The sequence below is a fragment of the Cantharellus anzutake genome, assembly GCF_015039405.1.
Source record: "Cantharellus anzutake strain C23 chromosome Unknown EI90scaffold_14, whole genome shotgun sequence".
Lineage (NCBI taxonomy): Eukaryota > Fungi > Basidiomycota > Agaricomycetes > Cantharellales > Hydnaceae > Cantharellus > Cantharellus anzutake.
The window spans coordinates 1,272,922-1,293,424 of record NW_024066964.1 but is presented as its reverse complement, the minus strand read 5'-3'; the positions used below and the strand labels follow the sequence as shown (position 1 = coordinate 1,293,424).

The 20,503-nt window shown below is 46.3% G+C and overlaps 4 protein-coding genes across 4 annotated transcripts; 2 read left to right on the top strand and 2 right to left on the bottom strand.

Moving 5' to 3' along the window:
- Window positions 1–10: 10 nt before the first annotated feature.
- On the bottom strand, window positions 11–1,282 carry EI90DRAFT_2914234 (solute carrier family 25 member 38; the record flags this gene model as incomplete). The annotated part of the gene is made up of 7 exons (XM_039054518.1): window positions 11–133; window positions 182–247; window positions 303–384; window positions 486–676; window positions 734–944; window positions 1,042–1,131; window positions 1,158–1,282. Coding segments are annotated over 7 exons (888 nt in total), but the record flags the coding sequence as incomplete, so codon positions are not given.
- Window positions 1,283–1,732: 450 nt separating this feature from the next.
- On the top strand, window positions 1,733–5,917 carry EI90DRAFT_3288063 (Non-repetitive/WGA-negative nucleoporin C-terminal-domain-containing protein; the record flags this gene model as incomplete). Its single annotated transcript, XM_039067088.1, has 22 exons — window positions 1,733–1,742; window positions 1,791–2,146; window positions 2,209–2,487; window positions 2,544–2,653; window positions 2,704–2,854; window positions 2,911–3,013; window positions 3,068–3,239; window positions 3,292–3,355; window positions 3,406–3,493; window positions 3,547–3,656; window positions 3,706–3,794; window positions 3,849–3,945; window positions 3,992–4,111; window positions 4,161–4,441; window positions 4,495–4,583; window positions 4,645–4,821; window positions 4,871–5,052; window positions 5,106–5,187; window positions 5,238–5,401; window positions 5,458–5,598; window positions 5,652–5,719; window positions 5,769–5,917. Coding segments are annotated over exons 2-22 (2,949 nt in total), but the record flags the coding sequence as incomplete, so codon positions are not given.
- Window positions 5,918–6,083: 166 nt separating this feature from the next.
- EI90DRAFT_3153162 (mannose-6-phosphate isomerase) lies at window positions 6,084–7,951 on the bottom strand. The gene is made up of 6 exons (XM_039065852.1): window positions 7,572–7,951; window positions 7,284–7,521; window positions 7,212–7,225; window positions 6,712–7,159; window positions 6,632–6,658; window positions 6,084–6,582 (listed from the first exon to the last, which is right to left on the bottom strand). Exons 1-6 carry the CDS (start codon window positions 7,707–7,709, stop codon window positions 6,185–6,187), a joined length of 1,263 nt encoding a protein of 420 aa, XP_038918439.1. The 5' UTR covers window positions 7,710–7,951; the 3' UTR covers window positions 6,084–6,184.
- EI90DRAFT_2993429 (gamma-glutamyltranspeptidase) lies at window positions 7,804–10,702 on the top strand (the record flags this gene model as incomplete). Its single annotated transcript, XM_039056151.1, has 18 exons — window positions 7,804–7,963; window positions 8,020–8,055; window positions 8,106–8,136; window positions 8,188–8,448; window positions 8,500–8,530; window positions 8,588–8,884; window positions 8,931–9,073; window positions 9,133–9,146; window positions 9,196–9,260; window positions 9,312–9,374; window positions 9,436–9,475; window positions 9,527–9,549; window positions 9,608–9,650; window positions 9,708–9,790; window positions 9,842–9,869; window positions 9,924–9,968; window positions 10,015–10,230; window positions 10,280–10,702. The coding sequence occupies 18 exons, from the start codon at window positions 7,804–7,806 to the stop codon at window positions 10,426–10,428; spliced, it is 1,728 nt and encodes a 575-aa protein (XP_038918438.1). The 3' UTR covers window positions 10,429–10,702.
- Between the last annotated feature and the right edge of the window lie 9,801 nt (window positions 10,703–20,503).

Sequence of the window (20,503 nt, the reverse complement as noted above, 5' to 3'; positions counted from 1 at the left end):
AGTTGGAAAGTCACATCTTAGTGCTTGAGTACAAAAGTAGAGACTCGTACACAGTCCATGCAATCACTGAACTAAGGACTTTCTTGACAACTCTTAACAACATCCCATCAAAACACCCAATAATCCCTCGGTCCTAGAATAGGATTGAGCTGCGCCTGCGCAATGAAGTCAACATATTCACTTTGGCTAGACTGAGCCCGCTCCGTGTGAGCGAGGGGAATCTCGCAGGGTTTACTTGCATGTTAGTCTGTTCGCGTTGCAATAAGTCAGTGTGTTGACGGACTGAATTGTGGCTGGATTACTTTGATGACATCGAAAGGATGTGTTATTGTGGTTGCGAACAGGGCGGCACATCCGCCTGACAAATGGCACGTGTATTCAGGTCTATGGCTTAGCCAGAACACAGGGACGTACTCGACACGCCTAGGACCACGCTCCTTGACAGCGACGAAGGTCTGACCAGCCGTTCTGGATAAAGAAGACACTTTCTAGTGACCCAATGCATAGGAATGGATTTACCATTTTGCTCTTTCAAGAACTCATAAGACATGACAAATAATCCTGCATATGGAGCATCCCTCAGGGCAGAGGCGAGCAGTCCTTGCGTCAAGCCGCCTGGAGATTGGCGAAGGGCGCGGAAGCCCTCCATCATGGACCTGTAAGCATAACGATCGCTCTATTGAGTACACTGAGAATAAGTGTTAAGGCCCTTAGTTATCGTTTTATCTCGTACCTCAAATCTTGCTTTGATGACTGTGATGGGGTTCAGAACCAATCCTACAATGGTTCGGCTCATCGCTCCCGCTAGTAAATTTCCACCATGAGAAGCTTTGGGGAGTGTGGAAACATTTGGGCGGTTACGCTCATTTAAGGGCGGTATAATTGCGATAGCCGAGCGAATGTTTTGCAGCGCATAGAAGTAGAGTGCCACTCCGGGAACGTTTCTAGACCGAGGTTAGGGCATTAAAGAGGCCCCAGGGGTTTACGTGCCGCCATGATGTCTGGCTGCAATCCTTAGGCGGAAGGAGTACCGATGCGCACCTTGTTATTGTTGGGGCAGTGCCTCGCCACAATGCCAAGAAACCATCCTTCCTAACAATATTCTGGACCGTGGAGGTGATGAAGCGGAAACTAGGCACGAAAAGAAAATTAAGGACATTGGGTGCACGCGACTCAAGGCATTGACGCGCTTTTTGGTGGTCCCTTTTTGCTGTATGCGGGTTTTCAGAAGATCCAGAGGCTGCAAAGCCGTGGCCGACACCAAACCGGAAACGGCGCCTGTATCGATGCGAAAGTATGAATATTATTGCCATGTTGATTAAGGAGTCACTGCAGTGGTATGAGCCAACCTGAGAATAGATGAAGTTTTTGCTGCTGGTGTTGCATTAGAGTTTGATTACATAATACGCGCTCCATAGGCGTCACCCAGCATCACGACGAACGCGCCATGTTTTCGACTCCTTCGCGAGCCGGCTCCAAAAAACCATCAGGAAATCGAAAACTTGTTGACTCACGCAGAACAACCCCTTCGCAATCGCAACCAAGAGCTGCTCCCTCATCTAAACTGTTAGAATCTTCTGTCGAGGCTGATTCGAACGACGGTGTGGAATTTGAAGATACTGCCTCGCCCGTTCGCTACGAACGCGGCATGCGCGGTAAAACCTATGTGCATCGTCCAGAACTTTCCGTCTCTTTCTTCGCATCTGCACCTTCAGAGGTTCAAAGAGTCCTTCGCTCGACAGGTTGTTTCGGTTGTTGGGCCGGGTGTATAGTGCTGATCCTCCTTCTAGATCCAAAAAATTCTGGGCTGTCCAGCCTAGTGGACACTTCCCTTTTTTTAATAGCTGTCGTGGCTGATGATACATCGTATGTTTGGGATTACTCAGTGGATAAGGAAGGCTCTACTTGCTACATGTTCCCTAACCCTCCGTCTCTTTCTGATAATGCTCGCGGTTCCAACTCGGTCTTGCCTACTTTCATCTCTCATGGAGAAGGTAAAGAGCCCGGGCTGCTTCTGTGTTCACCCAATGGAGAGTTGCGATATTGGGGTCGAGTCAGCATGGGAATAACTGGTGCAGAACGTTTTCAGTCTTTCCATATGAGCCTCGCTTCCTCAGAATTTGTCGTGATTATGCGACGCATGGAGGCAAGGATCCTCTCACTTTGCGTCTCACAGCTGAGCCAGCGTCATGACCTTCCCCACCCCAGGTCTCTGTTCTAGTAGGAACCAACCTTGGTAGACTTTTCCGAGTATCAGTATCCGCCCTCGGTGGCGTATCTCAGATGAATGCTACTTTATTAAGCGGGGCACATGGCGTGCTTTCAAGAGTCGCATCCAGTCTATTTGGGTCGACTGCTTTCCCTCATCCCATTCGTCAAATCGTGTCCCTTGCCTCCCAGCAGGATGCGGGTCCTAACAGTTACCTCTGGGCATTGACCCGAACACACTTACAGAAATGGTCGATTTCTTCAAGCAATTGGGAGGAGGTGGAGCAATTTTTCCGTCAAGACTTGGGTACCATACTTACCTTTCGCGTGGACAGCTGCAACTGAATGTGGATTTGGCTCCACTTATACATAATGAGCTACTCAGACAGATATCCGGCGCTGCAGTGGGCGACTTTGGTCTTCGTCTTCTGGATTTGAGCTTAGGGTTGTACGTTTTCCTTGCACTCGAGAATGGCCAATGAACCAGTTGTATAGGATAGATGAAGTATTTGTGCTATTCTCTTTCATTGAGCGTCAAGATTTAGGCAAGGGCGCGGGAACTGCCCGGTGCCATGCAATAGCTCGTTTGTCAGCCTTGGGGGAAGCTGTAACGATGAAATCTCTTCATGCAATTCCGCATGATGCGGTGAGGATTTGTCTGGCACCACACAATCGAAATGATTCCGACGCAGCACATTTCAGATGCCTCCAGAGCATGATCTGCCAAGAATGTGTCTCCTGGAAGATGGCAATACGTTAGTATTGCGGTTCCACGATGGTCTCATTATTCAATCTCTTGCGGGGGGTCAGTGGTGTTTTCACCTATCTTTCTGCAAGTTCGTTTACACGTGTCCGTCAGAATCTTCTTTCCAGTCCACCATAATACTTAAAGATCCGTGGGACCGGCTTCTTGACCTCGACGTAACTCGTAAAGAGGACCCCTCCACTGCGGAACTGATAATGATGACCCGCAAACACGATCTCCTTGTATGTCAGATTGATCTCGACAAGGTTCGACGATCAACTCCTGAGTGCGTGGATGATTTCCTACATTTGGATGGGATGTTTACCCATCATTTCAAGGACCCCAGCAAATCATCTTCGCTCCATCCTTGAACAAGGGGTCTTTTTCGGGTCTATGGACGAAGTATGGTTTCTAGATGCTAATTCAGTCCTCTAATACAACTCTTCCTACAGAACCCCTTTCAAACGCACCTAGGATTGTACACAAGCGAGGTTCTAGCTGTTGCGGCCGAGAGTCTAAGCAGAGATATACTCAATTCCAGTCCGTATGGTTCCCTCTCACTGGTTAGCATCATTAACCCATTATCATCTTAGATTTGAGCTTACTTCGTCACTCTACGGATTTGAGAGTTCACTTGGCCGAACGGAAACAAGCATTGGAGAATCTCGCTGCATTCTTGAATCGCAATAGTGCCATGTCCCAGGCAAGTGGTTGAAAAGAGGCAAGACTTCCCATTGCTAACATCCCGCAAGCTGCCCCAAGCTTCTCGTCAACGACTTGCAATTGACGCGGAGAAGCTTTTCGTCGCTGAAGATTTATGGGTGGTTTTGAATGACCGGACGTGAATTATTCTCGCTTATTCTTGGTTCAATAAACTGACATCTTCTCTTGCCAGTGATGGAGGGCTCCTTGCGGAGGCAATTTCGAATATCATCAATAGCAAGATGCTGCAGTCAACTTCGGATTCCGTCCGATTGATTTTCCGTCACCATGTATTTCGTTTTGTTAGAGATTTGTTTGTTGCTAATTCCAGTTTAGGCAGGGGAAATAGAAACCATTTTTGAGGAGTTGCAGAGAATGGGTCAGCGGGCCGCATCGAACGACGCATCAACTCGGCATCCTACAGGTGTGATCGAGGAGTCTTGTGCTATCATGATCGTGAGCAGCTCATCAAATTGTTATGTATCGTATCTTATTATCCTTTCAGCGAATGTGGGCATCGGCAGTCCGTTATCGCCAGCAGACACAGTCGGTGTATGAAATTGTATCATCGAAAATCATTATCCCGCCCTGGACTAGCCTACCCAGCCAGATAAGGGCATCGCAGTACTTCTTTGAGCTCATTGTCCGATGGATCAAAGATCGGAGTAATGGACAAGGTGATATTGATGCCCCCGCCGGCCCCTTGGAAAGCCTCGGATTAGTTCTTCGCGAAATGGGATCCATGGTGCTAACGATGTGGCAGGAACGTTATGATTATCTCGCCAGGTGCGTTGCGCTGCTTAGTAACACAGCGCTCCTTACTAATGACGGATCTGAAGCAATGCCATTGATGAGGAGGGACAATCTGTACTTGAAACATTCAAAACCCATTTTGCTTCGGTGCGCAAACAAATTCTCAGCGCCTTGGGTATGGCAAATTGCGATCATACCGGGAATGATGATTTTTAATGGTCCCCATGCTTCACCAGTTCAATGGGGAAGTGTCGATACGGCTTATCGTTTAGCAGAGGAATACCGGGATCTAGGTTTCTTGGCAAGTCTTTGCAATAACCCGATCTATGGCGACTCGGCGAAGGCTAGCATGTTGCTGCAAAGGCACCACGGAGCTTTTGCGATACACCTATTTAATTGGTATATCGAGAACGGTCAGATATCGGCGTTCAAAGATGATTTGGGGCTAACCTGAACCTCCAGGCCAACTTCGTAAACTACTGGAGATTGACTCTCAGTTCATCCCATTACTTGAAGCCTATTTGCGAACAAATCACCATCCCCGGATTCAATGGATTCACGACCTAGGCGTGGGCAGGTTTGACGCAGCAGCATCAGCGCTGGAAGCTGAGTCGCAAGTGGAACTGAGGCGTGAAACCAAACATGTAACTGTGCGGACATATGTCAACAATTCCTTACGCTTAAGCAAATCGTGCAGGTCATTCTCAGCATTGCGAAGCTGTCCACCCTCGCACTCATGGACGATCCCGACTCCGACGGTGCGCAGCATGCCTTACAGTGTGAGTTGTTGATGAGAAATGTGATATCGATGCGCTTAATCGTGCTATAGTCGTTAACACTCAGTTGGATCTCGTCAGCATTCATGATCGCGTAATAATGGAGTTCTTGACGGTCTTGTCAGAAGAGAGACATAAGTCACCGGAAACAATGGCCGATGCTGTCACTCGCACATACGGAACTACCATGACACAGTATTATCCCGGATACGTCTCTGTATATCCATTTCTTGTTTCTTGTCAACGAAAACACTGAAGATACTTGATCACTAGGTCTTCAAGGCATTAGTCAAAGACCTATGTCAGGGCCAAGCACTGTCTGAGGAGCAACTCGTTGAGATATTGACACTGAGAGATCATTTCGAAGTGAGCGAAGACTTCGTGCAAGCTTTTCAGATCGCAGCAATCTCCAAGGTTCGTAAAATCACTTTCGGCTTTGCTGCCCTCAGACGTCGTTCGATCGCTAGGGACGTCATCAGCCACAACTCCATACCGCGATCCAGAGCATCAACCGTCGCCTGTTTATTTCATCAGAGTAGGTTGGGAATGCCTGGGGCTCATCAGATCTAACCTGCGTTTTGCAGCTGGGTCGATATTGCTGCGCCTTCAAATAAAACAGATATTGAAATAGACGACCGGCTTCGGAGGACGCCTCTTTACCAGACTTTACGCTCCTTGAGCACCAAAGGACGGGAAGATCTGATTTCCCTTTGCTTGTCGCCTGGCGAAGTTTTGGATGTACCTGTAACCTCTCACATAGAGGCCAAGTATCCCGGCCTTACAATCACCCAGATCTCTGACTATGAAGGAGCTTGCCAAGCGGAAGTGAGGGTATTAGAGAACCTACTGCACAAACACTCGTTCGAATCTTGGTATTTACGTGTACGATCATTGGCGGGGATAAAGATTCCATAGTATCGTTGTGTTATCCAATACTAGTTTCTTGCTCTTGATGGCTCACGTATTACTGGATCATTTAAGATCATCAATGAAGAGTAACTTAATCCGCCTCTACGAAGGCACGATACACTACAAGAGGCCCTGATGCCTTGAACGTAATATTTGTGCCAGCACCAACAAAAAATATTTCACCATCGTTCTTGAAGTGGTGGACTTCGCGCCCGCTATTCCATTCAATCAAGCCTGCAGATTGGGTGACGATGAAAATACTCGGTCCGTTGATAGCAGGGTGTTCCTCCTCCTCTCCAACCTCCAATTCGGTCACTAAGACTGAAAATTCGTCGATAGGAGGGTCGTAAACTATGGTTCGTTTCAATTTTTTATAGTGGGTCTTCACCATCAACCTCTCCGCAGCTGGTATGGCGGAGTATGTGAGCATGGAGAGAAGGGTAGGTACGTCACGCAATTTGGGAGTGAGTCCTGCCCGCACTACGTTGTCTGGTACACTGTTTAGCTATCGCTTGACACGTGTAAAATTCTTACACACCCGATGTGGCCATTGTTTCTACAATATCTAGATCACAGATTAGCGCTCTGGTCTGGGAACGGGAATCCATGCGATAGTACCTCCAGAAATGTATGCATGAGGTTCGTTAGCCTTGAGGAAAATAGCCTGCCTGGGTTCGAGTCTTACAACATTGAGTAGGAAGGAACAGAGTACGCCAACATCGCCAGGATACTGGCTGGAGAGTGTCATAACGACATCCTTAATTTTCTGCTCCTCTGGATCGATGTCCCCCGAATTGTAACGAGCCACCAATGTCTTCAATACCTCCCGCACCGAGTCTTCGTCACTCTTCATCAGCACAGAAAATACGGATCGCAACGCAGATTGCGCATCTTCAGCGACAGCAGGAGGCCCGCCTTCGTTCACGGCCGCCATGAAGCGGGATACGATTTCCTCGGGAATCAGGGAACGCACTTCCGGCACGACGGAAAGATACGTCGCGATAGCCTCGAGTGGCAGGAATCCACAAAAGCCAGTGAATGGCGTGATGGCAATAGCCATTTCAGGCTCAAGAAATATCAAATGCGGTCGATACAGAAGTCTGCCTTCATTAGCCTACCTTATGATTGGCATCTGGCAGGATGTGTAGATGTAATTCGTAGGAGGGCAACATATCCATAAGTGTTGTTACCTTTATACACATCAGGATGAACATGATGCAACCTTTCGGCGAGGACTTTGTCAGGGTGAGCCTGGATGCTTAGTGCCTTGTTGATAGCTAGCACTTTGAACAAAAATGGGAGATCGGGTCCGTAACGAGCAACTGATTGTTTTCCAAGTAGACCAGGATTCGCCGTCAGAAAGGTCCTGAGATTTTCGCCGGAGGATGCCACGACGGATGGGCAAGATGGATGGGTTCCCATCCACAACTAACTAGACATAAGACACTGTAATCTGGATTAAGCACTGACGGACGTACCTCTGCATAAGGCTTGGTTTCTTCAAGAGCAAAGGATGGTGTAGCTTGTGCGAAACGGGCGACCTCGGACTTCGATCCTACTTTCCCCCACTTATAGCACTGGATGCCACCATAAATCTGGAACACTGCAGCAACCATGTCGTTGAAGGAGCAGTCAATAAGTGACCAATTCCACGTCTGCACTTCTCACGGTCACGCAGCCGCAGCCTGGTTATTGTTCGCGTATGCCAGAATGCCGATCGATTGGACCAAAATTGAACATCCGATTCACGAGTTCAGACCTTTCGCTAGTCGTCGCTCTACTGTCTATGGCACCAAGGGAATGGTCGCATGCTCACAGCCTCTAGCTGCTGAAGCAGGCCTTGAAATCTTGAGGAGGGGTGGTAACGCCGGTAGGCTCAATGGGACACCAATGACTGAGTTTAGAGGCCTTCTGACCTTGATGCAGCGGACGCCGCAGTAGCTATATCTGCGGCACTTAACGGTAGGGAACATGTGTTACGATATCTGAAAGGATGTAATTCTTTCTTCTAGTTACGGAGCCATCTAGCTGCGGTATTGGCGGGTAATTTGATCACTGCTCATTCTTTATTGCAGTTTTTAACGCGTATCATAGGGATGCCTTTTGTTTGTACTACGATGCATCCTCTCAGGAAGTTTGTGGTCTAAACGGGTCCGGGCGTGCACCGAAAAAAATCAGCATTGATATTGTTAGAGACTCGGGAGTACATGGGAGCAATATTCCTGCTACAAGTATGCATAGCGTCACGGTTCCGGGTGCAGCCGCTGCTTGGGTAGATGTTGTGGAGTCTTTTGGTAGTGGGGTTGTCTCCTTTGCGGACATCATGACACCCGCAATCCTGTTGGCAGAAGAGGGGTAATGTCATGTTTTCATGGCACACATGCACTAACTTTCACTCGTTTGCAGAGTCCCTGTTTCAGAGCTTCACAGTCATGCAGTGAGTCTGACAGGTGGTGTCATAGATGGATCTTGGGGCTCATCATGTTTCACTCAGTGGCAAAGAGCAGAGGAGCTTATAAAAAATGCTTCACCAAATTATAGGGCGATGCTTTTGAATGGGAAGGCTCCACAACCTGGTGAGATAATGACTTTTCCGGATCTTGCCCGAACATTTCAGGCTCTGGTTCATCGGGGTAAAGATGGTTTTTATTCTGGCTATGTTGCACAAGCAATTGTGGACCTAGTTTCAAAAGGTGGTGGGGTTATGGAGTTGTCTGATTTAGCAGACCATTCTTCCACTCTGGTTCAGCCAGTTTCATATACATATCAGGGGGACATTACTCTCTATGAAGTTGAGTGTTGTTAAATGGTTGGTCTCAATGTTAATTTCTGTTTAGTGTCCCCCAAATGGGCAGGGTTTGACTGCTCTAATGACTCTTGGCATCCTTGAAGCACTGGAAAATTTGGGAAGGATTGCCCCTATACTTAGCATGGAACACAACTCTGCAGAATATGCTCATGCTATAATTGAGGCTTTGCGGTGATTTGTGCTCAGCTAACATCTCTGTGTTGAGTCTGATAGACAAGGTTTTATTGCAGCCTCTCCTTTGCAGGTTTGTGCTATTTTGATGTGCTGATTATTGTTACTGATTGAACTGACAGACACACAGTTTTATGTCACTGACCCTGAATTAGTGAACATTCCAGTTGACCAGTTGCTAAGCCAGGTGTGTTGAATTATAGCTATACAGTGACACCAGTGAAACAGGCAACATCAGGACTATCTCCATAGAAGGGCAGAGTTATTTGATCCTCACCAAGCTTCACAAAAGATTCAGCATGTTTGTTCTCTTCCCTTGTTTTGTAAGGCTGATTCTTACTTTGAAATTGATAAAATTTTAGGGGTATCCCCTTCATACATCAGACACAGTGCAATTCTCTGGTATGTTCCTTATTGTTTAATTGATAATAGAGTGATATCTGAACTTTTCAGTGACTGATAAATGGGGGAATGGGGTAAGATTATATTTTGCACTAGTTCATGCCCCACATGTGGCTAATCATCAATGCACAGTGTAGTTTTGTTCAGAGTAATTATGCAGGCTTTGGAACTGGAGGTGACATGTCTAATTGCCCTTTATTAATTGTGATTGAATTTTAATGTCTTGTATCAGCAATTCCTGAAGGTTGTGGCTTTACATTACAGAACAGGGGTTCAGGTTTCAATTTGACTCCTGGACATCCTAACCAATTGATGGTTTGCAGCCTGCAAAGATACTTCACATGGAAACTAATGTATTTTGTAAAGGGGGGAAAGAGGCCTTATCACACCATCAGTTTGTTCACTTTCCATGATATTTTCTTGACATTTGGTCTGATTTTGTTCACAGTGCCAGCCATTGCCACACATGGAAAGGACCTGTTTCTTGTATATGGTAATCTAAGTGTTTCTTTAAGCAGCTAGGATTGAATGTGGTTTAGGTGTCATGGGAGGATTCATGCAGCCTCAAGGGCATGTTCAAGTCCTCCTGAATATCCTACGAGGATATACACCTCAAGCAGCTCTTGATGCTCCCAGGTTCTGCATATTGCCCCCACTTCCAGATTCTGAACCACCCACAAGTCAGACTGGAGAGATTAATGCAACTATTTTTGTTGACTCAGACTTCAGTGATTCCACCATCATATCATTGCAAAGTTGAGCTACTGGGTTTCCATTTTTTTGCATATAATAACTTTCCCTCAGAACTGGGCCATAACATTCAAAAAGTTTGGAGATTTGGACACAGCACCCTTGGCCGGGGCCAAATCATTCAAAGCATACAAAAGAATCCTCAAATTTGGGCTGCAGGTTCAGATCCAAGATCTGATGGACATGCAATTGCTCAAATTTAAAGTCAAATTGATGCAGCCATTAAAAATTTATATAAGCTGGACAAAGCCAGGGGGAGAGTTTAAAAGCATTCTACCAATCCTGGGTGGAATAGGATGGCTATTTGAAAGTTTGTGATTTGGAAGTTGTGCTTCAAAGTTTGTGCTGTCATTTTGCCAATGGTTGTGATTCAATTTGGATTGGGAACTAATGGAAAGGAGAGAAAAATGTTGTAGTTATTTCTCTTATTTTCTATTCAATCTATGCTCCATATAGCATCATGTGACTCCAGAGTTGCTCTTTACTGTTCTTACCTGTGTAATAATAACATTAAAGTCAACTCAGACTGAGGTATCCTGCTGAGATACAATAAAAAATGAAAAACAAAAAACTGAGGCATATGGTGAAAGATCACAATAAGGCAACTGGAACCTGTATGAAAGGACTGATCACAGACTGTTATGAATGTAACCCCTGAATGTAGTACTGCTTACTTGTTTGGGGATGGTAATGTTCTGTTCCCCTGTTTGCCTGAGGCCTCAGATGATCCATCTAATAATATGCTTTTATGGGCTGTACATATATTGATGGGGTAGAAGTAAAGGCTGGTCCACCCTTTACAGCTACCCCGAGGGTTTATATACAATTTAATTGTCAGGGCACACACCCTGACTAGCCCGGACCCGGACCTGCGTCCGGACCCGCTTCCACCCGCTGCGCTTCCTGCACACATGCATGCTCCATGCGCCGCATGCTCCAGGCCCGGTTCCTACCCCTTCATGTGACTTCCGGGTATCCCCGGAAGTTTTGCTGATATTGTGGCCACTGTGGGAAGATGAGAAGTTAGCTTCCTTCTCATCTCCTTACCCACAGTAGGTTGTGCCCTGGATAGGGCTGGTTACACCTCAGGGCTGTGGACCATAGGGGAGGGTCATGGGGACCTGGGAGTCGTCCCCTGACATTAATACACTCTCAGCACAAATAAATAGAGAAGCATCTGTGATGCTGAAAGAGGGCTCGCAGCTTTCTGTGCTGACTAAGCTCATGGGGACCAAACTCTCCAAACACTCTACTTTCTCTCTTGACTTCGCTATGCTCAATCCTTAACTCCACAGTGGGTTCTCCAGGATTTTGTAGTAACTCAGGTGAGCAGCCCTGGGGCAGTCTGGAGTAGACTTTAGCCTTGATACAATAAGTAGAAAGGATAAAGTCGACTCCAAAGTCACATGACTATATATAGAGTGAAGATTGAAATGAAAAGAGACAACTCAAACTACAACAGATTTCCGCAAGGTCTGGGCTCAGCATCCACTACTCACTTGTTGTGAGCTAACCAGCTGCCCTTACTGTTGGAATTCCACACTCTCTCACCAACTCTAGTGCATCCTAGCACCTTACAGAATTTTGGGGGAGGGGAGAACTTCTATTCCGGAATCCGGTATGTACAGGATATAAGGAAAATTTATTTGTAGAAATAATAGATGGTAACTATTGGTGCCATATGGCACCTTGGTACCTTATTAGGTGAAATAATAAAAAGGGTAACAGTAACAATAAAAGAATATTAATCAATATCTGAAATGATGGCAAAATATGAAAATAAAAGAAAATAAGTGATTTCTCAACGGATTTACGGAATTAAGAGCCGAAATTGGAAATGCAGCCAGAGATAACTCTCATGCAGCTGATAAACATTTTTACCAATTTATTAGACGCTGTGGGAATGAGTGAGGCTGGAATTCTGGGTTGCCACTTGAGATTCCCATGCCCGCACATACTGCCATGCCTAACTTGTCCAATGTGTAACTCCATCAATTCTCCACCGATTGGGACGTTTTTGGTATCGATGGGATCATAGGAATTAGCACTATTTTTGGATCCCAAATTCGTACCAAATCATCATGTGAATGAAAGTAGTTTTCTGAATGTGGAAGCGGGTATCTGAGCCAAGTCTGTGTGTGGGTGATTATCCCACCTACAATGCTAAATTAGTGTCGCAACATAATTATTAGACAACATAACATCAATTTATGTTGTGAGCGGAATATAGACATGGGCTGGGGCCTCACACTGAAGCAGAATGGATGGAGAGAATGAGTAGAGGAGCCTATTATAACTCAGCAATAGCCACTCTGAGTTGTCCTTTAATGTTATTCCAAGTAGAAGTAACAGTTAAAGGACGACTCCGCAGTCACATGATACAAATAGAGCGCAGATTGAATAAGAAATGAAGGAGAAATAGAAACAACTACACACAACACTCCCCCTCAATCCAGCTCAAGTTTTCTAAGTCCTAACAATGAGCATTGGTGTTGATGGAGCTCTCTAGACAGAGCCTTTGTGAGGATGTCTGCAGAATTATCCTTAGAAGGTACCCATTTAACCTCCAGTTTCCCTGAGTCAACCTGATCCCTAATCCAATAGTACTTTGTCTGGATGTGCTTCATTCTACCATGATGCTCCGGGTTTTTGGCGACTTTGATGGATGATTGGTTGTCCATGTAAAGAGGGAATGATGAACCTTGTGGATACCCAAGTTCTTCCAGCAAATGAGTCATCCATGTTCCATCTGAGGCTCCGGCATTTGCAGCATAGAGCTCAGCCTCAGTGGTGGACTTGGCAACAACATCTTGACGTCTACTGGACCAACTAACACATGAGGCACCAACAAATGAGGCATACCCTGAGGTTGAGAGTGCCTTTGCAGTGTCCCCAGCATAGTCAGAGTCAGAGAACACAGAGAGAGTGACTCCCCCTGGAGATGATGGCCCAAACTCAAGACAGAAGTCAGAAGTCCCCTTAAGGTATCTAAACACCCATTGAACTGCATTCCAGTGTACCTTCCCTGGGCAGGAGTTGAAGCGACTCAGGAGACCCACAGCATAGGCAATGTCAGGTCTGGTTCCAATGGCCAGGTACATGAGGCTGCCAATTGCACTCAAGTATGGCACACCTTGCATATAGTCCTTCTCTTCTTCTGACATATCCTCGATTTTGGAAAGGGTGATATCAGGGTCAAGGGGAGTAGCAAGGGGTCTGCAATGCTCGTGATGGAAGCGTTGCAAGATGTCTAAGGTATGTTTCTTCTGGGAGAGCCAGATTTTGCGATTTGAGCGATTACGATGGACTTGTAGGCCTAAGATGTAGTTGAGCTCCCCCAGATCCCGCATCTCAAACTTGGACTTGAGCTCAGTTTTGAGAGAAGTAAGAGCAGCCAAGTCATTGCAAGCAAGGGTGAGGTCATCAACATACACTGGAATAATCACCTTGACATGGTCCTTGGCCCAAACCCAGATAGAGTTGTCACTAGGGCATCTCTTAAGGCCCAAACCCAAGAATGTTTCATGGAGCTTGTGGTACCATTGCCGAGGGCTTTGCTTCAAACCATAAAGGGACTTCTTGAGGTGACAAACCATATGCTCCTTTCCTGCCTCCACAAATCCTTCTGGCTGAACCATATATATATCCTCTTCCAGATCACCATTTAGGAAGGCAGAAGAGACATCCATGTGGTGCACTTCTAAGTCCTCAATGGCAGCAATGGCAAGGATGGTTCTAAGAGAGGCAAACTTTGTGACTGGTGCAAAGGTCTCAGTGTAATCAAGGTGTGGTTTCTGTGAAAACCCTTGAGCCACGATTCTGGCCTTGTACCTCTCTATAGATCCGTCTGAATTGTGCTTGACCTTGAAGACCCACTTCGATCCCACTGGTTTTCTACCCTTTGGAAGAGGCACCAAGTCCCAGGTATGATGCGACAACATCTGGGTATACTCTTTCAAGGCAGCCTCTTGCCATAAAGGCCAGTCCTCTCGCTTCTGAGCCTCCTTCATAGACCTAGGTTCCACAATAGAAGTAGCCAGTGCAAACTCAACCATTTCTTCCAAAGATAAAGCTCTAGACTTTGACTTGGTGAGAAGGGCAGCCATAGCAAGCTCATCTTCTGAGTCATCTTCTGGCTCATCAGCATCAGCCTCAGAGTCGGAGTTGACACCAGGAGTTGGCTCTCTAGCCTCCCACTTGCTCACAGGTGGGGAAGGAGATGGGTTTACCTTCCACCACTCACCTGGGGGTTTTCCAGCATTGAGGCGAGTTGTTCTGCGCAAAGTTGAAGGGCCAGATGAAGAGGAGGGTGGTGCAGGAGAAGGTGAGGGCAATGGGGAAGTAGGAGGAAATGGGGATGGAGAGGGGGAAGGGACAGGAGGAGGTGGTGCAGGAGGGACAGTGTCAGAGGAGAAAGTGTCAAAGGAATCATCAGTGTCAGGGAGAGGAGTGAAGCGATTGCTGACTGGCTTGTTGTCTCCCCCTGCCTTTGGCACTGGAATCAGGTGTGTAGGAATATAGGGACCAATAGAAGAATCAGATTTGTTTCCAGGCATAGATTGTTCGTCAAAGATCACATCTCTTGAGATAAAAGTCTTTTTAGTAGATGGATCATAAACTTTCCAACCTTTAAAGTCTGGTGGGTACCCAATGAAGATTCCACGACAAGTCTTTGACTCAAAACTTTTCCGTTTGTCCTTTTGCACATGAATGTAGGCTTGACATCCAAACACCCGGAAGTGAGAGACAGAAGGTTTACGATTAAACCAAGCCTCATAAGGAGTGACTCCATCAAGTGCTGATGAAGGAGAGCGATTTAGAGTGTGAACAAAGACACCCAAAGCATCTCCCCAGAAGGAACCAGGCAGAGATGCTTCATGCAGCATAGAGGTGATACCTTCATCCAGAATTCGATTTGTCCTCTCTGCAACTCCATTCTGCTGTGGAGTAGCAGTGGTGGTGTGCTCCCTCACAATCCCATGTTCCTTAAGAAAATGGTCCATCTCCTTTCCCATATACTCACCACCCTTGTCATCCCTAAGTGCCTTCAAAGTAAAACCAGTCTGTGTTTCAGCAAAGGCCTTGAACTCCTTAAGTGCCAGAAAGGCATCAGACTTTTTGTGGAGTAGGTAGATGACCCGGTAACGAGTGAAGTCATCAATGAAGGTGATCCAGTACTGGTGTTGCTGAGGGGTTTGGACAGACACAGGGCCATGCACGTCAGAGTGGACAAGTTCCAAAGGCCTACTACGTCTGTTTGAGGCACTCTGGGGGAATGGGAAGCGATGTTGTTTCCCAGCCAAGCAATGCTCACAGATATCTGGGAGGGGAGTGGAGAGGGAAGACTTTCCAATGTCCAAGTCCTTTACCAGTGAACCAGAGATGAGTTGTTTAAGTCGATTTCTTCCAATATGACAGAAGCGACGATGCCATAGTTCAGGGGATGAGGGAGTGGCCCTCAAGGCAGCTTGAACAACAGTGGATCCATCCAATAAGGCACTGTTATCCCCAGATACTGAAGCCTCAAAGCGCAGCTGGGAGTTAAGAGTAAATCTCATAGTTGACTTCCTGATGTTAACTTCGAAATTGTGCTTTCTTGTTAGGGTGAGGACAGATAGGAGATTGTTGGCAAGTAAAGGAACATGTAGGACATTGGAGAATTGGATTTGATGAAGGCATTTCCCATTTTTTACCGGTGTAAAAACAACCGAACCCAAACCAGCAGCATATATGACATTATTATCAGCTAGACGTACAGGGACTCTGACAGCAGTATAGTCCTTAAACCATTCACGATGAGGAGTCATGTGAGAGGTTGCACCTGTGTCTGCGATCCAAAAGTCAGGAGCTGAGCTGGAGGGAGTGGAGAGAGCACTTGCATTGCCTGCAAACTCAGCCAGAGAATCCCTGTCATTTGCCTGATTAGCCTGAGCCTTAGCTTGTTTCATCTTTCGACAGTTCCTTGTTGTATGGCCCTTGGCATCACAAAAGTGGCATTCACGATTCGATTTGTGATTGGGATTGGGAGGAGGAACAGGATGAGGAGGGGTGGAAGTGTTGAGAGCAGTAATCGATGATGATTTTGACCTAGTCTCTTCAGCAGTGACCAGGGCAGCTTTGACATCTCCAGGGGTGAGGGTAGGCTTGGTAAGAAGGGTCTCAGTGAGGGTGGAATAGGCAGGGGTGGCACTGATGAGGACAGAGGTGAAAAGTTCTGCATCAAAAGTGGAGACTTCATATTTGTCTGGCCTAGCATTGACAAAGGCCCTCTGTGCATCTCTAATCCGTGAAATCACAGCAGGAATGGTTTCATCTGGCTGTTGGGTGATAGACAGGAAAGATTTGAGTGCATTGAACCGTGTCCCAGCGTTTGAAACACCATAAGTCGCCTTAAGCTTCTCCAGAACCAATTGGGGATCCTCCAGATCAAGAATGTCAGCCATTAAGGCTGGTTCAACACTCCGGTGTATTAAACCCAGCGCTTTCTCCTTTGCCAGGACCATTTCATAGGATTTTTCGGCAGGGAGGGTGACAGTACCATGTATGATACCCCAGTAGCCTTTTTCACGCAAGAGAGCGCGAATTTCAGCATACCAGGCATGGTAATTGGAAGGATTGAGCTTGGGGATCGAATCAGAGGTGGTTTCAGAGGGCATGGTGGAAAGAATGGTGTAGAATGCGGGGTTAACGACGTTACGAGGCACTCGGCGCGGACACGTGGTAGAATAGTCGACAAAGAATGATGTGTATGCGTTTCGGAACGATCGACGCAGTGTAGCAGACGTAAACGCGTGAGTTTAATGCCACGGATACTTCGATGTGGAACGCAGGAACGAGAACGTCACGAGGCGCTTGGCGCTAACGCGTGGTAGAGTTGTCAATGAGGGATAATGTGTGCGTGTTTCGGAGTGATCGGAACAGCGTGGCAGGCGTAATCGAGAGAGTTTGAAGACACAGACACTTAAGTGTTAACCAGACAGCAGGAAGAATCAAAAGTTTCCAAGATTTCGAGTTTGTGGCCCCGCAGAGTGCGAAAAAACGTCCGAAAACGCGACAGCTGAAAGAGCGTTGTGCGAAGTGTGCCGTATGTAAATTTTAAGACGAAAGCAGAGATGGCTGAGGCGCTAGAGCAAAGAGATGAACACAGGGACTTAAGTGTGTGTTCTAAAAACGAAAAAATCGTGTCTTTGCGATGCTCTTCAAAGAAGAGGGCTCATAACCTATTATAACTCAGCAATAGCCACTCTGAGTTGTCCTTTAATGTTATTCCAAGTAGAAGTAACAGTTTAAATACAGTAGTACTTGCCTGAGTTGTCCTTTAATGTTATTCCAAGTAGAAGTAACAGTTAAAGGACGACTACGCAGTCACATGATACAAATAGAGCGCAGATTGAATAAGAAATGAAGGAGAAATAGAAACAACTACACACAACAGAGCCTTGGCCTCAGTGACTTGGAGTGAAGTGCTGTGCTGATGTCCTATTATGTTGGTGTGTAGCTCTTAACTTCAGAAGAAAACTGCATGAACTCTGAGGGGGAATACTGGTGATTGTTAAGGAAGATGACTTTCATAAGTCATCACTATGCCAGCTAACTCCGAGTGTGGCAGTACTGCAAAAGTTTTGGGAGCTTGACTCTGAGTCTGAGGTGGATAAACCTGATGAATATACATTTGGGTCATTCATTAGTTATTCATGTAATTATGTATTCTTATGTAATTGACTTATTAATCTGCACTTTCCTGGCTGTGAATTCCTTACTGTCTCAGTATTCTACGATGCCCTCTATCTTTTTGACCACCCATGCAGCCTGACTACCATTCAAACCAGTGGTAACTCTCCATGTACCATAGCTGCATGCTGTCAGAGACTGGATTTGGGATGAATGAAAACAACTCTATGTTTGGAGGGCTATGGCCTCAGCGACTTTACCAGGAGCACTGTGCCCAGTATCTGTTGTAGTTTGAGTTGTCTCTTTCTTTCAATCTTCACTCTATAGATAGTCATGTGACTTTGGAGTCGACTTTATCCTTTCTACTTATTGTATCTAGGCTAAAGTCTACTCCAGGCAAGTCTTCCTACTGCCCCAGGGCTGCTCACCTGAGTTACTACAGTATCATGTCAGTGCCCTAATTTATGGACTGAGGAGTCTTCTAGAAGAGGGGGATTAACTTTAGTTGATTTGTTCACTGAGGTGTATGGTAACTAAAAGTTATGTATATATAGATACAGAAGGAGTCTAGGCAGTGGGCCCATAAATGGCAGGGCCCAGACAAAGCTGACCTAACTGGGTCAAGGGTTAGCCAACTGAATACTACCAACAACTTGAATTACAGTTCTCCAATAAACTGTTGCACTTTTTATTATAACCCAGCTAATAGGCGCTTCCTGAGTCGGACTTTAGTGTTAATACACCTAGTAGTAACAGTAAAGGACGACTCCGCAGTCATGTGACGTGAAATAGAGCGCAGATTGAAGAGAAACTAAGTGAAGTAACCACAACACTCCCCCTCAATCCAGCTCCAGCTTCCTAAGTCCTAACAAGGAACATTGATGTTGGTGAAGGTCTCTAGAGAGAGCCTTTGTGAATATGTCAGCGCAATTTTCCCTGGAAGCTACCCATTTGATCTCCAACCTCCCTAAGTCAACCTGATCCCTAATCCAATAATACTTTGTCTCAATATGCTTCATTCTCCCATGGTGTTCTGGGTTTTTGACGACTTTGATGGAAGATTGGTTGTCCATGTGGAGGGGGAATGAAGAGCCTTGAGAATATCCAAGTTCCTCCAGTAGATGACACATCCATGTACCATCTGAGGCTCCTGCATTTGCAGCATAGAGCTCAGCTTCTGTAGTGGACTTGGCAACAACATCTTGGCGTCTACTAGACCAGCTAACACATGAGGAGCCAACAAAAGAAGCATACCCTGAAGTTGAGAGTGCCTTTGAAGCGTCCCCTGCATAGTCTGAGTCAGAGAACACAGAGAGAGTGACTCCCCCTGAAGATGATGGCCCTAACTCAAGACAGAAGTCAGAAGTACCTTTGAGATACCTGAACACCCTTTGGATTGCATTCCAATGTATCTTGCCTGGGCAGGAGTTGAATCGACTCAAGAGGCCAACAGCATAAGCTATGTCTGGCCTAGTTCCAATGGCCAAGTACATGAGGCTGCCCACTGCACTCAAGTATGGCACACCTTGCATGAAGTCCTTCTCTTCCTGTGGCATGTTCTCAATTTTGGAAAGGGTGATATCGGGGTCAAGGGGAGTGACGACGGGTCTGCAATGCTCATGATGGAAGCGTCGCAGGATGTCTAGGGTATGTTTGCGCTGGGAAAGCCAGATTGTACGATTTGCACGATTGCGATGGACTTCAAGGCCTAGGATATAGTTGAGCTCCCCTAGATCTCGCATTTCGAACTTGGACTTAAGCTCAGTTTTGAGTGAAGTTAGGGCAGCCAAGTCGTTGCAAGCTAGAGTGAGATCTGTTGTAGTTAGTTCTCTTCATTTTCTATTCAATCTGTGCTCCATATAGTGTCATGTGACTGCCAAGTCGCTCTTTACTGTTCTTACTACTGTAATAACACTAAACTGCTACTCAGGCAAGTCTCCTCTTGTATATACTGTTCTTACTACTGTAATAACACTAAACTGCTACTCAGACTGAGGTATCTGCTGAGATACAATAAGATCATCTACATAGACTGGAATAATCACCTTAACATGATCCTTGGCCCAAACCCAGATAGAGTTGTCACTAGGGCACCTCTTGAAAGCCAAAGCTGAGAAGGTCTCATGTAGCTTCTGGTACCATTGTCGAGGGCTTTGTTTGAGGCCATAGAGTGACTTCTTGAGATGACAGAACATATGTTCTTTACCTGGCTCCACAAATCCTTCTGGTTGAGCCATGTAAATGTCTTCTTCAAGGTCACCATTGAGGAAAGCAGAGGATACGTCCATATGATGCAATTCCAAGTCCTCAATGGCAGCGATGGCAAGAATGGTTCGAAGGGAGGCGAATTTAGTGACTGGGGCAAAGGTTTCAGTGTAGTCAAGGTGGGGTTTCTGTGAGAATCCTTGAGCTACGATTCTGGCCTTGTATCTCTCGATAGATCCGTCTGCATTCTGCTTAACCTTAAATACCCACTTTGATCCCACAGGTTTTCGCCCCTTTGGAAGAGGTACTAAGTCCCAAGTATTGTGTAACAACATCTGGTTATACTCCTTCAAAGCTGCTTCTTGCCACAGGGGCCAGTCATCACGCTTCTGGGCCTCTTTC